This window comes from Parambassis ranga, chromosome 4, assembly GCF_900634625.1.
Source record: "Parambassis ranga chromosome 4, fParRan2.1, whole genome shotgun sequence".
In the NCBI taxonomy this organism is placed as follows: Eukaryota; Metazoa; Chordata; class Actinopteri; family Ambassidae; genus Parambassis; species Parambassis ranga.
The window spans coordinates 17941084-17958974 of NC_041025.1; the positions used below are offsets into that span (position 1 = coordinate 17941084).

The following is a 17891-nucleotide window of genomic DNA, read 5'->3' on the forward strand; positions in this document are numbered from 1 at the left end:
CTTGGGGGGGTTGTATCAGACAGTGTTAAAATCGTGTGTCAACTCGAGGATAATGCTTGAGGACTGGATCAGTACAGGCAGAATATCCCCACACCGTGTCCATGAAACGGGATCATTTATAAAACATTTGATCAATGTTGCTGGATTGTAAATGATTTTGCCTGTGGGCTACATTCAGATTGTGGGGAGGCTGATGATACTGTCCATTTAAATGAATGACTGAGTTTTAACACTTGCTTACTTCAAAAATGACATACAATATAAAAAATTGAGAGACTGAAGATATCGTTTGTCCCCTCTCCCCCAGTAAAAGGCAGTCCAAAAAGCTACTGCCCGTTGACAGAAAGTAGAAATGGTCATGACCAAGAAAACTCTTTACTATACCAGTCAGGATATTAGAGTATGGCCACAGTCTGTGCGTTTCTGAGTATCCAACCCTATCAAAAAGTAGGGAAAAACTTGTGTGATGCTTCAAAGGGAGAAAAAGGCAGAATACTGAACTGTATAGGTGTTTTTTTCAAAAACCCAAGATTGCCTTAATCATTAGCTTAATGCTTTGAGATTACCGATAGCAAAGTAGTTTCCAAAATGGAGAAGAAACAGCTGCATACACAAATTCAAGTAAGTCTTATTATAAGACATAAAACCCCATAGATGCATCTGTAGAAAGGTATTTTAGAACTATTACAGTGTCCTATTATCAGCATAATGTGTCCTTTGACACCATTTCCAGAGTACCGTCGCTGCAGTGCTGGCAACAGGACATGGACAATCAGAAGTTCCCCACTTCTCACTGCTAGGTGATGGATCATATGTTCAACTTCAAGACTTGAACCCTCTTTGGTGAAATGGCTACAGTGCTGTGAGACCTCATCACCAGTCCATTACCTGTCAGTTTCAGAATGAGTTTTAACTTAATCTGAACAATGAAAAAAAAAAAAGATTATTGCCAACTCTTACACATAAAAAAATAAAACTTAAAAACTCGCCTTCACTGGGCATGAACGCTCCAGATCAACTAAACAAACTCTTCCGTCTCACCTCATACACCACATACTCCGAACTTTTAAAAACACAAACATTAAAAAAAAAAAAAAAAAAAGAATAAAGGAAAATATCTGGTGTTTCACCTGAACTTAACAGCACCTGCATGGAAATCACCATATAGAAAATAAAAGCTTATCAACAGCCATACAAAAAAGGGGGGGAAAAAAAAAAAAAAAAAAAAATCAGTGTGGCACATTGACATGGAGTTTTCAAACATGAAAAATAAAGTAAACTTAATACAGCTAAATGTCTGTGTAGTATTTTTTTTGTTTCTTTTTGTGGAATGTTTTTCCTTTTTTTTAATGTTCAAAAAAAAAAAAATCTCATCTGCTTCTTATTCATTATGAAAGTTTGTAATGAGGAAGGGATGCGTCTCGTTAAAGAGAAAACAATGGTGACACCTTCAAAGATGATGATGGTCCAAATAAACGATAAATGTATTTGATCACAAATGACACTCCGGTCACATTGGCCACAATGTGCTTTTCAAACCCCCTTAAAGGAGTTCTTAACCTTTACAGCCAAAATATTTTAGGGTAATCTGATGCATAAGTTGATCTGTAGAAAAAAATGTTCAAAAAACCAAAAAAACATACAAATTCTGGTAGTAGCAAGGGGACTGTCATGGATTCTTTACACTGATCCAATTTGACTTATAAAGCCATTTATAACAGACTGTAAAAAGCCTTTACCAACAACCAGATGTTCAAGCTCCCAAATCTTTGTTTTGGGGGTGGCCATTCATATTTTAATACTTTTAAATTTGCCCAATGATCCTAAAGATAGAAACACTGTGGCCACTGGCATAAAGGGTCATGAGGGAAAAACTGTATAAATTGGTTCAAGTCATAGCTGGTCAGGTACAAACAGACATTCTTTGCTCTTTAAGCATTAAGTGCATGGCCACCAAGCAGGATGAGTGTGCATTTCATCTTAGACATTTACAGAAGAGGCTCAGTTGTGAGGAATTAAATCTTAGAATGGAGGAAAAAAAAATATATTTGAAGAGTCCCCAGCCACATAATGGACCGCACCAGGCACGGACAGCATTGGCTTACAGCCCTTCCACCTCCTTTGTATACTGAATCCCTTCGAGACAGCCTTCATCCTGGTGTATTGCATAAGCTTGTATGTATCTGCAGATGGGCCATTCATGCATATACATACAGGCAAAGAGAACATTCCAGATAACTTAATTCACAGTGGATCCAGTTGTAACGTGGGAGCAGCACAACAGGTTGTCCTTTGGTGTCTGAGCTTAGTTTTAAAGATAAATGTTCTCATTTCTTTTGAAGTGAGTTGTATGAAAGAAGGAACATAACTTTGAAAATACTTTTCTTTCTTTCTCTCTCTCTCTCTTCTCCCTCTCTCTCTCTCCCAAAACATTAACTGGCCCTCCTCCCCAACCTGGACGTGCACATATTTGTGTGTTTGCTATATGCAGGTCCTGTGCTGATGTGCTTCAGAAGTGCTGCAGAAAGGCAGAAGGCATTAAGAGGAAGGGCTGCATACAGCATCTCCCTTTACAGCTAGGCAATAAGCCTATGAATGGCAGAGGAACCAAGGCCAGCTAGAGTAAGAGAGAGGGGCCAGAACTGGGGAGGGAGAGTCTAAGGGCAGTCTCGGATCTGTACTTTGAATCTTAACGGAAGGTCGGAATTCAGGGTGGACAAAGTTCAGGCACAGTCTCCCACGATAACGAGAGGGGCCAAGAGCTGACGGAGCTCTGCAGCAGATACAGGCCCTCCTTTTGGTTGGCTGCTTCGCTGCCTGCGCCTGGCCAGCTTGGAGTTGGAAGGAGGAGAGAGGCGCATAGAGGAACCAGTAGCAGTAACAACAAACGGGACCTCCTGCTGCTGCTGGTCTTCCATTCCATCCTGTTCAGCCAGCTGTCGGTTTACAGCCATGGCCTTGTCAGCAAAGAATGTCAGATCCCTGGCATTGCTGGTCCTGAGACACAAGAAGAGACACAAAATATAAAACTGTGAACTAAGTAGATACTAGGGCTGAGACCATTTAACAATAAAAGTGTGTTCTTTAGCCGTGTTTTTGATGTCTTCTCACCTTTGATGTACGATGGATGTTGGCAAAGTTTCAAATGCTCCCTAAACAGGAAGTAGAGGCATATTTGTTGATTAGACTCAAAACATGAAGTGTGTTGATATAGAAATGGGGTTGGTGGATTCAAACTTACCCCCTGCACCCATGGGTGCTGCAGCACCTGGCTGGCACTCAGGCGGTTTTTGGCATCCCGAACCAGAAGTTTGGATATTAGATCTTTGGCACTTGAGGAGATGTGAGCCCAGTCTTTCTCTGGAAACTCATATTTTCCTTCCTGGATACTCTCAAACAAATTGTTCTAGAAGTGACAAATCATTTACAGTTACTTTGATGTGAACACATGTAGGATCATTTAGAAGGAAGAACAACAATAGAGCTGAGAACAAAGTGGTAAAAGTACTACCTGACATGTGTGGCAGGGTTCTCCCAGCTCCCAGCCACAGTCACCACCACAGCGGCCTACAAAGGGTGGGTAGCCACTCAGCATAATGTAGAGGATGACTCCAAGACTCCACAGGTCACAGCGCTTGTCATAAATTGTAGCCTCTTCACTGAAGGCTTCTACTACCTCAGGTGCCATGTACTCCGCTGACCCACACTGAAAACACAAATGAAATGTAAATGTTATGTTCAGACGGGAATAAAAGCAGGAGGGTCAAGAGTTAAGCTTAAAGAAAAAAAACTGCTGCCACATTCTTTCATTCAGCTGATACCTTGTGGTTTCAAGTGTTGAAGCTTGGGGCCAGCTCTGGGCTGTGTAGTGGGGGCAGTGTGGTGTGACAATCACATGCTTATCTTCAATGACGGGGTTTTTAAAATTTGCCATACAGCTCCCCCCCAGTCAGTTAAGTTGAAACATTATGTTATGAGGCAGGTTAATGTGGGTAGACTGCAGCAGTGAGTCACAGCTTTGACCATCCAGCTGTATAAAACTCAGGCAGAAGGAGCTGAAGGCAAGTATGGGCTTTAGCTCTGACAGTGCCTTGTTTTGTGGCTAGGAAAGAAATTAGGCCAAACACTGAGCAGGGAAAAGCGGATTGGCCTTCCGCAGAGACGGAGACAGGGCTGTGCTCTGGCCGGTTACATAACTTGGAAACACAAACACCAAGTGCTGTTTTAATACTTTAGGAACAAAAAAGCGAAGCAGGTCGCTAGTTCAGCAGGACAGGGTATTACGTTTAACTACTGACTTCTATAATTTAAACAACATTTGGACCTCGGTGGAGTACACATCTCACAGCAGAAAGTTTTCTTACAGATGTCCTAAATGCAGACAACTTTGATATGAATTCTGGGAACAAACTGATAATGATAATGTTTATTAATCAGTCCTTTTTAATCACCGTCCAAAGGACAGGCCTATGTCCTATCTGTGGAGGTGCATGTTTACATTGAGCAGGCATCTATTGTGTCCCAGTACGATATACCAGCTGTCTCCTGACTCCACCTCCACTCTGCTGCACCCTTATGTAATGAAATTTGCTGCACAGGAATCTCATCTCAGACAAAGCTGCTTCTGTCGGAGAGAAAACACCCAACCCCCATGTTTTACCACCAACATCATGTCTGGGTCGACTGCTTATACAGAAAAGCCCCGGGGATTCAGGCCAAATGCAGCTGCCACATGTACACAACACATACAAAAAAAACAACACAGGCATGGAGGATATTTTTGCCAACCATGTGATCACATTGCTATCAAACTACTAAAGGCTAAAAAACAAAAAAAATCAAAGGGAAGTCAGGATAAAGATGGTCCAGGACTGTCTGCAACAGCCAGTAATAAGAGCAGAATGGGGACAGGAAAATAATAGTAACTATGTTTGCCTCTTTGGCCCAGCCTTAACTCACATTTCTACATTTATTCTTCCAATGCTGCTGTTGCAAAAACCTTGCATCAGTCACATCCTCCCCAAACCTTCCTGTAAGCTGATGATAGCTGCTAATCAGCTGCTGTTACCGCAGGATTTATTGGCATCGCAACCTGGGGCTTTCCTGAAACCATGTGACTAGTCAGACCATATTGACACCACCAGTGACACACACCTATGCTGTTTGTAAACTGAAGGATTATCTAAGCTTAGCTCTGAGGCTTAGAGGAAGGAGACCTGTTCTGTCGTCATGCAGCTGCACCTGACGAGAACAAAAAACATAGGCCACTCCTCTACACCGACATCCACAGTAAACTTAATTTTTTTTTACACACTCCTTAGAACAAGCTTATTTATAGGACATTCTGTGGAACCAGGAACATACACAATTGATGCTAAAATACTGCATATTGTGCAACAGCAAATGCAAAAATGTGGGCAAAGGGGGGCTGGGTGATAGTGCCAATAGATGAAAATCAGATAACATTGTTCCTGTGTTCAAGGCAAAGAAAACAAGCAAGTGCGCATGAGCAGACTGCCCATTTGTCCCTCCCAGTTACCCTCCCCCTCCCACTGGTCTAGCCAATCACATCTCAGTTGCTAGGTGTAGGGGGGAAAGACTAAAATTTCTAGAACAAGCCTTATGCACAGCCATTGTATAATGAATATAAAGAAAGCGCAGACCAGCACAAGTGTGACTGGGCCTGCTGGGCAGAGACTGCTCTGAAAGAGACGGTGGATGTTTTTCCTCTCTCATACCACAGAGAAAAGGGGAAATGAGCACGAGTTTGCTTGTTTGGTTTCATTGTAACAACTTCATACCATAGGACATGGCTTTTTTCTTGCAGTATTGCATTCCAAGGGCATCACACTCTGTCCCATCTCCAGGCATCAACTTTTATTCCACTGAAATCCTAGTAGGTCTAAAAAAAAAAAAAAACAAAAAAAAAACCCACACCGCTTTGCTTTGAGAGACAGGCCTTTTGAAAACGTGCCTAATAAATACACATGTGCGACAAACAACTCGTGGCCCCAAAACCATCTAACCTTGAACAAGTTCAGAGATAAGATCCATTTTTTCTGCAATGGGAAGATGAAGTTACCAGTTTAGAAAACCCCCCACCCTCCCCACCACATTCCTGCAGGCTGAATGTCTATCCTTCACCTGCTCTGGTCCATCTATCCAGCTCGCCAGACAACTAGAGAGAAAGTATGTGTTGACAGATGTAGAAATGATCCAGGTTTTCTGAGCTCTGTTCAGACGTATTGCGTTTGTCCAACCCATCCGCTGTCATCAAAACACAAAACTCAGACCTAAATATTTGCTATTGATAAGCAACAGGCCATTGACACTAAACTGAGCGATATCTTTTCAAGTGCTGCTGATACGTCGGCATGATAAGGGAATGTAAAATTACGGACATTCAGGAAGCAAAATACTCTTTCGGAGAAACTCCCCAACTGTGAACTATCGTAACCTCAAAAGACAACATTTCCTCTCTCCCAATCAGCAAGCTGTTCTGCAGCTAACACCACTGAGAATTGCCCAATAGGCAATCAGCTAGTAGGGCTCAATAGAGTTTTACAGCCTGAAACACCCTTCTTATCCACAAGAGACAAATGGGAATATAAGGATATGTGACAAAGACCATATCACTGATTAACTTTTTCCTGACTTTTAATTGGCACCAAAAGCCATGTTTTCAGCAGCTGCCAACCAAAAAGCACAAAAGGCCAAAAAGAGGACCAGAATGAGCATATGCACTTACAGGTGTGAGGAGCTCAGGGGTGGAGATGGGCGAGCTATCGCTGTTTAGTTTTATTCCACTGCCCAAGTCAAAGTCACAGATCTTCACCGGAGATATCTGAGGAATAGAAAAAAAGTCCATGTCATTTTTATGTTTTTTTTTTTAAAGAAAAAAAGCTTGACTTCTGAATTTGCAAGGCTGATATCTCAACTCATGAGAACTTATCATGCTTTATAACCACATTAGCTGTGCTTTAAACCCAAGTCCCACAAACATGCCTGCAATAAACTTACCTTGTCGGCACCCTCACAGAGAATGTTTTCGGGTTTGAGGTCTCTATGTGCCATTCCTGGAAAAAAGATTAAAGCCAAATGTTCACCTTTATTTGTTCCATTTGTTTCATTCTAGATACTGAAAAGAAGTCCCATCAATTACCACACATATTCCCACTCTGCTTACCCTTGTTATGCAGGAAATCCAAAGCGCTGGCAATGTCCTGCACAACAACGCTGGCTTCTTGCTCACCGAAGTGCTGTCTCTTGTGAATGTGTGCCAAGATAGACCCTATAGGAAGAAGAGTACATGAGCTGTATTTAGACACAAGGTAAATATAAACAATAAATGCCTTAAGGCTGCATACATGTATTGCAGGAGACCTTAAAAAGTAAGACATATTATACCAACCTCCTCTAAGCTTTTCAAACACCAAGTAGAATTTGTCTTCCTCTTCAAAAAACTCAACCAGCTCCAGGATGTTTCTGCAGAAAACAAAACATGAGTTAGTGGTTATGGCAAAATTGGGTCACTGTCTGCAGCTGTCTCCGTATAGTAAGAGTATGTTTGCAGTAGGATATTACCTGTGACCCTGGCACTGGTAAAGCATCTCGACCTCCCGGAAGACACGACTGCGACTATGACCTGGTCTTTTCTCAATAATCTAAAAAACACAAAAAAAATATTGTTGAAGTCAAATTGTGTAAAACAATACAATAAACAAACATGCTGCTTTTACGGTATGTTTTTGTTTTTCCGCAGTGTAACAGGATTGATGACAATTCTGAAAAAAACACATGCACCCATCTGTGCCAGTAAATATTTGGACACCCACTAACATTATACCACAGAACCCCACCCACAACTGTGTTTACTGTAGAGCAGACGGTATAGCACAGATTATATGTTCCATATGCAGTGCCCTATAACTGGCTTGAGGCCTGCATTTTTCCTGCTTGCCAAGCTTTATCCCATCCTGTGACACAGATGCAAAGATAGTTTAGCCTACTTTCTGCGCTGTCTGCCAAAGCAGTGACAGAAAACCACGAAAAAGTCATCTATACTTGCCCTTCATATGTGACCTATATTTAAATCTTAAGTGGTCTAAGGACCTGAGTGTTTGCTTGAAACATTCCAGGGGCTAATCCAAAATTGTTTACGATAACAACTGAAAATGTGCTCTAAAAATAACTTTCTGTTGCCTGGAAATAAACCACTGAGGGGCCACCAGCTGCACTATACCCTGCCAAGAGAAGCAGAAAGATAGACTGCTGACACCAAAGCAAAAAGCCTGAATTTTCCAGCCCTGGTTAGTTATTGTCTGCTTGGGAGGCTGTGCATGCTTCTCTTCCTGGTAGCTGGATTACAGCTGCTATTGAACCCCAGTGGGGCCAGAGTTGCAGTGTGTGTCTAGGATTAATGCACAGACAAGAGGCCTGTGAGCGGTCCAAAGCCTGTGCACAGTTCCAGTCTGAGTCAGCAGCACAAACAGTCCCCCAGTTAGCCCACTTGCTCCTGATCACAACATGAAACTCCCACCCTGATAACGGCATGATGATAAAGGCACTGTAAAATTGACATGTGGGTGGTAGACACAGTTTGTTTATCAAAATCACAGATAACAGAAATAAACAACACCCTCTTAAAAACAAGGCTGCACTAATCCTCAGTACAGGTCCAAACATCAACTTATGGTTATGAAATGACAGACTGCAGTAGAAGGATTTATCCAGGGGCACACAGACCACCAAGCAATGCATAGCTCCATGCTCCGCTGTGGGCGTCTGAGGCTTTGTTGCAACACAAGAATCATACACATGCAACACCCCCCCTCCCACTCCACTGCGTCTGGAGGGGGAGGGGAGAGACGGGACATCTGGCAGGAGCTGCCCGAGTCCTCTTCGACACCAAAAAGACCTACAATATCCACCCACCCTCACACCTCCTCCCTCTTAACTGCAGAGTCCCAAGAGAGCTACCAAACCATCCTGGGATAAACAATACCAACAGACCATAGTCACATGACAAAATCTGTGCATGACCTCCTCTGAAATATTAATAGGAATGATATGGACACTGCAGTCTAGCGCTATGGGGGGGAGCAGCTTTTGTCACCGTTTGAAACTTAAAGACAGAATTGAACTGCAAATCAGGATTAATTAGAAGCAAAGAAACAGCACTGTGTTTACATCCAGTGTCGCAATGGGATTAGTGAGCATCTATAAAAAGAAAAACAAGCTGCAGTTGTACTTGCACTTCAGCAAAAGGTTTTTCACATTGTTTTTCTGTTTTTCTCCTAAAAACAAGGAAATGATGACTAAGAATAATAATAGGAAGTCCTTTTGAGACAAGACATGTAGTCACATGCCCTTACCCAGGAAAAAGAAAAAGTAAAACTGTACTAACTAAGAACAAAGCAGTGTAAACACCCTAGGTCACAACCCTAACCCGCTGCCCCTCCTTCCTCTCTGTGGGTTTTGTTTTGGCACAGTTAGCAGTACACAATGTTCTCACCACGAGCGTCCTCTGTAGGCAACGGGAGTAAAGGAAAGGGGTGGGTATAGCCATCCCAGCTCTCTGATAGGCTGACAAACTATAAAAACAGTGAGGGGAAGTGTCTGCTAAGAGCAGCTAGTGTCGGACACGCTGAAGAAGAAAAAAAAAAACGTGCAGAAGTAGCACAACTTAGAAGAACCTGCTGACATCCTCTAGAGCAGAAACTTCAAAGAACTTCAGATTTTTGAAGAACAACCGGTGAAAAGAAACCAAAAATATAACCAACAAGGCACATCAAGTCGCCCGATTTTCATTTAATGCCCACCTATGTCACCAACAGGATTTGCAGCATGCAACACATTTATTAAACATAATCATAATGTAACCAGTCTTGTACTGTTGTCTTTAAATTTACCACCACCATGCATTAAGTGTGTGGCAATGTCTTACCTTCACAGCATACTCTTTGTTGGTGATGAGGTTGATGCATGTTTGCACTCTGGCATAAGCGCCCTCTCCGAGTACCTCTTCCTGCAGCCTGTAGACATCTGTGGCACAAACAACAGGTCAGGAAAATACTCAACGTTGGAAGGTAACAATGAATCTGCGTATTCACATCAGTCTCAAAATGACACTGAAGTAAAAAAGCCCTTTACCCTCAAATCGTCCAGTGAAACTGTCAGTTGCCCGGCAACGCTTTTTCTTCTTATTTCTCTTCTTTGCATCAGGGATGTCAATTGGCTGACTGGATGGCAGGTCTATCGAAAAAAGAGAGTACTTTCATTATCATAAGGCAGGGATGGAGGATCCCAGACAAAGTGGCAACAAACTTAACAAACTAACACAAACATTTTTTCAGTCATAACAATGCAGTGATGATAGCAGTATCCAATACTCACCATGTCTTGGGGAGGAATCAAAATTAAATGATGAATCAATCAGATGGGATCCATTTTTAGTAAAGTCATCTGATTCAAAGGGATTTTGCCCCTAAGGAGTGATAACAAATAAGTCTGTTATGGTATGCAATCACTCTTTCTGAGGGAATCAGTTAGTCATGGCTGATAAGCATTGCTATTCTGCTTGCTGCAACCATAAACCTAAAGATGAAAGTACACTTTAATTAGCTAGCCATAAAACAGCTGATAGGACAAACCCTTTTAAATAACCATGATACATGATCCACAGCTAAGAAAGACTGAAGAAAAACATTTAATCCTTTAGCCGTCACATATTCAAATCATGCAACCATTAGCTGTGTATACACGTGTGAGCAGGCCATATGGCATGTTTGACAGCAATATGATGTGAGAGAGGGCAACAGATGTGTTTATATATAGCTAGGTGAAGTCCCCCATCTCATATATGCTGACAAACGTGCTCTGACTTCCCAAAAGGCCTGATAGCAGCTCTGCATCTACCCTGAAACGGCGTCAGCCTTACCTTGAAGGAGCGGTGGAATCCAGTGACTTCGGTGATTTTGTTTTGCACCATTTTGCTTCGGTTTTGGGTGATTTTAATTGGTTGGATGTGCGGCGGCAGTGGTTATTGGGATATCAATTTGCACTTCTCCGAAACAGATAGTCGTTTCAGAGAGTCGCAAGTGATCACACTGCGCTGGCTGGTCAGTTAGCTGCGGCGCTTTAAACGGGAGCCCTGTGGAAAACACACACACAACACACACGTTATCACAGCCCACGCTACCAGAATCAATCAGTCAGACTGCAACAGCTGCAGAGGGCAACAATGCACGGCTAAATATTAATAAAAGCTAAAAAAAAATACTTGTGATCACACGACTAATGACAGCCAACAAGCCACAACGCCAATAGTATAAGATTAGCTCACAGTTAGGTCGGCCAGGCTAAGAAACTCCATTAAATAGACAAATTCATGCTAATATGAGCAAATAAGTCTGCAAGTCATGCTGTATTCAGTGAGGTAAAACGGCCATAGGGAGGCTAACAGCAGTTAAGCTAACACAAACACGAACCATAGGTTAACGGAGCAGTGCACACGAGTTCGTAACTTCAACGTCAAAACAACAAAGGTTAACTTGACAGCCGTGAATGCCGCAACATGTCGGCAGCGATGCGAGAACATTTTAATCCAAAATACAGACATTCACGTCTCTCTCTCTTTACTCACCCCGTTGTTAATTTTTATAGCTCCAGTGTTAGCGTCGTTGTTTGACCCACTGCTTCAACAGCCGCAGAGGACGGTCGAGGGGGGGAGACGTCTGATAGTTTGTGGGTGGAAGGTGGATGAACAGCAGCAGCGTGGGTGTTTTTATAACCTCTCACTGGCTCCTCCCCTCTGCAGACTGCGTCAACATACTGGAGGGATCACGTGCTTTCTAGAAACGGAAATCATGGCAAGGTACCATTTAGTTTTGCATCCATGTTCAGCTCACTTCAAACAAACGTCATTTCTTGCCAAACGCCACTCAGACCTCACTAAATAATAATCCAACTCTAGAAATGGTTGCATTGAAATAGTCTGATATACTCGTGCTTGGAATTCAGCGCACATCCAGAACAGTAAACAGTGGTTATGACGAATTGGAACGCGCCCGATGAAGTCTGTTTTGTTTCAGAGGCCCCAGGATGGGACGTGTGCAGGAACGAAATGGCGAGTACGTGCACGTTGGCACAGTCAGCACCAATGGCTGTTAGGACGAAAGAGAAGTGCGTTTGTTGACCGACCAGATCCACCAGTTTCTCTTTGACAGATCACATCATCAGTGTCTGCTGCTCCACGTCATAATTTAGAATCATGCATTAAGTCTGCTTTGTTGACTATTCAGTATAAACTAGGAGTGCAGATAAAGCAGCCACACACAGTGCACTCATGCCCTCCCCCCTCCCTTTCCTTTGTATGTGTTTCAGAAATCTACATTTATAATGCCCTAAACTTCACTCTCACACCCTGTGATGAATGGCTGCGGCCAGATGGGTGTTCAAAGAAATCCCCGCCTGAGTCACTGCACGCAGCTTCTCACAGACCGTGGCAAGTGGCATGACTTCATCTGCTGCGGAAGGTCAGTATCACAAACACAAACAAACACACACATGCTCATGCTCTCATGCAATCTAATGCAAAGATAGAACCAGAGTTTCACTGTTAAGTTTTTCATTCAAACTGTTACCTAAAGATGGGACACAGTTATAAAGTTGTAGCTATTATGTTATTAAATGTACACATTTGTAAGATGATCAGTTGTTAATAGTAAGTACAGCTGCCAAATAATGGAGGAAACAAATATTTGCCTCTGAAGTGTAACATGTGTTGGGGAGTAACCAAGTAGTGCTAACCAAGATGTTACTGGTCTTATACAATAAACATGCACAACTATAGTATATATAGTTGTTGTTGTTGTTGTTGTTGTGTGTGTGTGTGTGTGTGCTCTGCTGCCTCCACCACCCTTTGTGAAGTGTGATGAGGCAGCTGTGCACGTTTTTGCAGCCTGGTGGGGAGGCTGTTTCAGAGGGAGGGTGCTGACATTGTCTCATAGTTGTGATAATGAGCGAAATCCAGGAACCCTGATGAAGTAGAATTGTGCACTCTCTTCAACCCATCTGCTAGTTGTGAGATGCCACAAGCATATTACACAGACATGCTTATTTAGTCGCTTAAAAGAATTTTGACAGGAGCTTAGAGGAGAGGCACCTCATTTTAATATAAGTATTTCTTTGATTTGTATCAGATATTAATCATAGAGATGGATGTATTTGCTCATCATCTAACCACATATATCACTGCATTTAATCCGCAGTCCTGCTCTGTAAAGGAATAATGTTTATTAAGCGTGTCCCAGTTAAATCCATGTATAGGTTGTTTTCAGGAGTTGGCTGTCTTGTGACTGGAGGCTTTCAGCGTCTCCTCCTCCTCCTTTCACCTTCTACCCTTCAAACATTAAGCCCAGCGGTAGCAAACATTACGCAACCTGTTAGCTGACTATCCCTAGCCAGGAGCACATGATGGGAGTTGCAGGTTTGAGTAGGAAAACAACATCACACTCCGGTGTGCAAAGGGGGTGGGTCTGAGTCACTACAGGTCAAAAGGAAGGAGGGATGGGCTCTCAACAACACCCGGTCTGAGGGGGGGTCTTCTTTTTAGGATGAGGTTATTCCAGTGTGAAATGGGATATGATGAAGGTATGTCTGTTGTACATGATGACAACTGCAGCTCAGAGGCTCATCTCAAATGATCCTGCACATAGATATAGCTGCATCTTTGGATCAATGACAGTGTAGTGCTGTTGCTGCATGTTTGTTGTTGCCTTTGATTGTTTTCATCAGTATTAGCATACACGTTAGCCTAATGTAATGCAGATCTACAGTTTCTGTTTGTATTGCTTTGCAGCATCAACGCAGGGTAGATTTGATCTTATCTATATATTGTTTGAGAGACAAATGTAAGGCAACCGACAGCTTCACGTGGTGTTTTGCAGCACATGCACAGCTGGTAACTTTATAGCTATATTTACCACATGGACTCATGCAGTCCTTGGGTACATGATCATTGTATGCACTGTGTTAGCAGCCAGATATATATCACACATGTTTATACACATGGAAACATATTCAGAGTCAGTGTAACTGTATGCTGCTTTTTTATTTTTAACCAGTGGAGGGTCCCAGTTTTTGTAAATGTTTAAGCTTTATACAGTCTGACAATTAATAACATTGTTATTTAAAGGGTTAACGGAGCCCTTTCTCTTCTGGTTAATGTGTACAGTTATATGAGGATGATAATGCTTCACACTTCATGTTTAGATGAAGGCGGATGTGTTGAAAATATCGTCTGACCCGGCAGGTTTTGATGCAAAGATATAGCACAGGAATGTGTGCTATCATGTCCAAATAGCCCAGCATCATACAACACGTGTATCAGTACAGGTAAAAAGGTGCATACCTAAAAATGTATTCATAAAAATACATGTCTGGCACAGTTAAATGAAAATGTCAAAGGCTAAGAAGATTAGTGAGTTAGAGGCGGTCAGCAGTCTTACACTGTTACAATATGCTGCATACTTTTAGTAGGACGGTCGCCATGCCCCAGAACTGATCGTACCTTTTCTAAGAAGCCTGCCCTGAACTAACTTCTTAGAAGGAAGCGGCTTCCAGCTGAGAAAACACTCATAAAATAACCTTAGGCAAAAATGAATAGGCATGACAGGAGGAAGGCGGGCTACTGGACTAATGAAATGATCCCAGTATTCCTTTTAACACAGGCAAAGCTGCCAGTGATGTTGCAACAGCGTCTGTTTTGCTCCAACATTGCACTTAAGGAACTCCTTCGTGTTCTTTATGGTGCACTTTGCTCTGGTTATGTAATTGAGTATAACAACATTTTTGAGATTAATCCAGTTTTTAAGCCGTCTGAAGTCCCATTTCTCATCGAGAAATACACCAAAAAACTCTGTGTGTTCCTGCTCCACAGACCTTTCAGACTGGTCGGCTGCCTCTCTGTCTTCATTTGATTTCTGAATAACTATAGTTTCTTTTTGCCTGTAATAACTCATCATCTGTGTGCTACCTTTCAGACAATAATGAGCACAGTGAGTAGGTGAAAGACAAGCTGGAACGGATTCCACTGCATAATGATGTGTCGTTGTTGTGCCATTGTGCAAACATGATTCAGGGAAAATTACAGTGCACAGAAGGTTTTCATGCCTGGAACTGAAAAGGAAATTGCTCATTGTTGCGGATAGACGGAAAAAAATAACAATGTTTAAGGTTTTAACGACTTCACAAATGCTGACACAACTGTATTATACTGTATATGTAATATACAGAGAAAGCTGCACAAACAAACAGTGTTGTTATCGCCTCATCTGTGGAGCATCTGGAATTATTTTTCTTAAACAATCTAAGTAGGAAAAATGTCCCTTTATGAAATTGATATGTAACCCTCAAATGCTTGTTTTTTGTATAACAGTCAGATTTTTGACATTATTATGTCAGAAATACAAAACTAGCACATTTAAAGGTTTTGCAGGAAAATATCTGACATTTTAATGAAGCTGCTTGGAGGAGAAATCTATATACACTACCGTTCAAAAGTTTGGGGTCACTTGGAAATCTCTTTACTTTTTAAAGAATGTTTTTTTTTTCAATGAAGTTAACATTAATGTAATCAGACATACAGTCTAGACATTGTTAATGTGGCAAATGACCATTCTAGCTGGAAAGGCTGATTTTTAATGGAATATTAAGCTTAAGATTTACTTAATTAATCCCTGTGGGGAAATTAAGTTGTAGTAGCATCATATCAAAGAACAATAAATACAATAAACACAAGCAAAATCTCTTATATACACATACACGCACATGACAGCAACAAAAAAAAGAAGAATATATACATACACACACAAAAAGCCGATCAAAGAGAAGATAAAAACACAGTTAATGTAACTGAGAAGTTTGTAATGCACCTGTGATGATGCTTTAGTCCAAGTTTGTGAGCACAGCTCTGACAGTCACAGATGAGTTATAGAGTCTGATGGCGGACGGCAGGAATGACTTCCTGTACCGTTCCTTAGAGCAGCGGAGCAGCAGGAGTCTGTATATACAAAGGTGTACAGAGGCACTTTTCCAGCAACCATCACTCCTGTGTTCTTATGGTACATTGTGTTAGCTAATCGTGTTAAAAGGGCTAATTGATGATTAGAAAACTCCTGTGAAATTATGTTAGCACAGCAGAACTGTTAAGCTTATCAGAGAAGCTGTAGAACTGGCTTGGTGACCCCAAACTTTTGAACGGCAGTGTATACCCCAGTTGATTTTCATCTGTCATTTAGAGTTTGGTCTGGATACTTAGTGGTATGCAGTAAGTTAGTCATTCCTTCTGTAATCCTAACCATCCTGAACTGTAAACATCTGTAAAACAACAATAAAAGTTCAATATATGAAAAGTGAACTAACACAAATAACTTTCCTCTGGGACTTCTTGAAATGATTCATCGTTTTACTGGAACTTTGGAATTGGAACTGGAAGTCCTCTCCACCTCTGACTCCCTAAAATAATTATCACTTTTCATCCCAACAAGCTGCACCACCACCAACACTGCACGAGGCAGCTGACTCACGAGCCACAAAACCGTTAAGGGTGTGTGCTCTGTGGGGTCAGCATTTTGCAGAGTCACATTATTATCTCCTAAACCCCCCTTTTCTCTGTGTGTAAATGATCACACTGCACCATCAAAACAACAAGCCAGGCACCGCTGCATGGGACAGGGCTGGATGAGCTTCAGCCTGATTGGCTGCAGTCAGGGTTTCATCCCCTTGTTCTTTGCCTCTTGAACTCCTTCCAAGTTGCAGAGCCCCTTCGAGGCTGTCTGGTACATTCCAAAAGAGAAAAACACACCAGGAGGGAGGGAGTAAAAGGAACAGAGAAAGGCGGGTACTGCTCATCTCACACGTAACAGGCACAGAGCATGCAGCCAGAGTTCAGCGGAGTGGCCAGAGGAAGTGACTCCGCTGAGGAAGGAGGGGCAATCCTGTAAGAGGATCAGGTTGCAGCAGGCAATGAGGTCATTTCGTTAGTTGATGTTATTGGGGCAGAATGTTACATCATGTTTGTGTCTTAAAACTGATATTTAGATATTTAGTGGAAAAAAGTTTAGCATGTCTGCAGGAGGAGAAAGTGGAAATGATACATTTGGTGGATACATATGAAGTTTGGATGACATGAAAACCCAAGTAAACTGACACTACTTAAGTATTAAGTGTGTTAAGTACAGGTTCAAGTACTTCTACATCTGCTATCAAGCATTCCAAACCTTTACTTAGACATATTGGAGAAAACAATTTTTAACATTTTTGCTTGTTTCATTTGAATGTAACAACAAAAAATGGTCCAAAGGGTAAAAAATATTTCACAAATCCAAACTGTGTCATAGTTCCTTGTTTTTGTTTTTCTCATCAAGTTCATATAGAGCATTCCAAACGACCATCTACATCTGCAGAACAAGATGTTCAAGTGTTTTTTTCACCTGTGAACATCTTCACACTGATTTATTTTTATTTTTCAAGTAACACATTTTTTTCCATTCCTGCATGCTGATACAAATCAGAGGAGGAAAGTAACACTTCATTCACTTATCTCAGTACCACTGTGCCACTTCTTCCCTTCCACAACATTTCAGTGTCTGGTCAATGAATTTATGTGCATTTATAATTGTGATTTTGTTGTTATTTGTCATGAACTCACAGGCACTGAATCTGTCCAAACTGATCTGTTAATGTAAAAATGTCTAATTCTAGCAGTTTGTTAGAAAATTGAAGAAACTCAACTCAAACTCAAAAAATAAAATAGAGTTCATCTTTAAAGGATTATATTATATGCTGTGAGTGATTTTTTATTATAGCGCACATTAATACATATTGCA

General features: G+C 41.6%; 1 protein-coding gene across 1 annotated transcript; it reads right to left on the minus strand.

Moving 5' to 3' along the window:
- Nucleotides 1-1453: 1453 nt before the first annotated feature.
- Nucleotides 1454-11790, minus strand: mknk2b (MAPK interacting serine/threonine kinase 2b). Its single transcript, XM_028403635.1, has 14 exons — nt 11645-11790; nt 10940-11152; nt 10396-10486; nt 10153-10254; nt 9947-10044; nt 7585-7664; nt 7412-7485; nt 7187-7291; nt 7021-7076; nt 6749-6844; nt 3512-3706; nt 3242-3406; nt 3112-3152; nt 1454-2997 (listed from the first exon to the last, which is right to left on the minus strand). Exons 2-14 carry the CDS (start codon nt 10988-10990, stop codon nt 2724-2726), a joined length of 1428 nt encoding a protein of 475 aa, XP_028259436.1. The 5' UTR covers nt 10991-11152; nt 11645-11790; the 3' UTR covers nt 1454-2723.
- Between the last annotated feature and the right edge of the window lie 6101 nt (nt 11791-17891).

Coding starts and splice junctions, on each gene's coding strand:
- mknk2b (XM_028403635.1), bottom strand. CDS start 10,990: ATGGTGCAAAACAAAATCACCGAAGTCACTGGATTCCACCGCTCCTTC. Junction 10,255..10,395: donor TGATTCCTCCCCAAGACATG/GTGAGTATTGGA, acceptor TTTTTTCGATAG/ACCTGCCATCCAGTCAGCCA. Junction 3,707..6,748: donor CCCCTGAGCTCCTCACACCT/GTAAGTGCATAT, acceptor TTGTGTTTTCAG/TGTGGGTCAGCGGAGTACAT.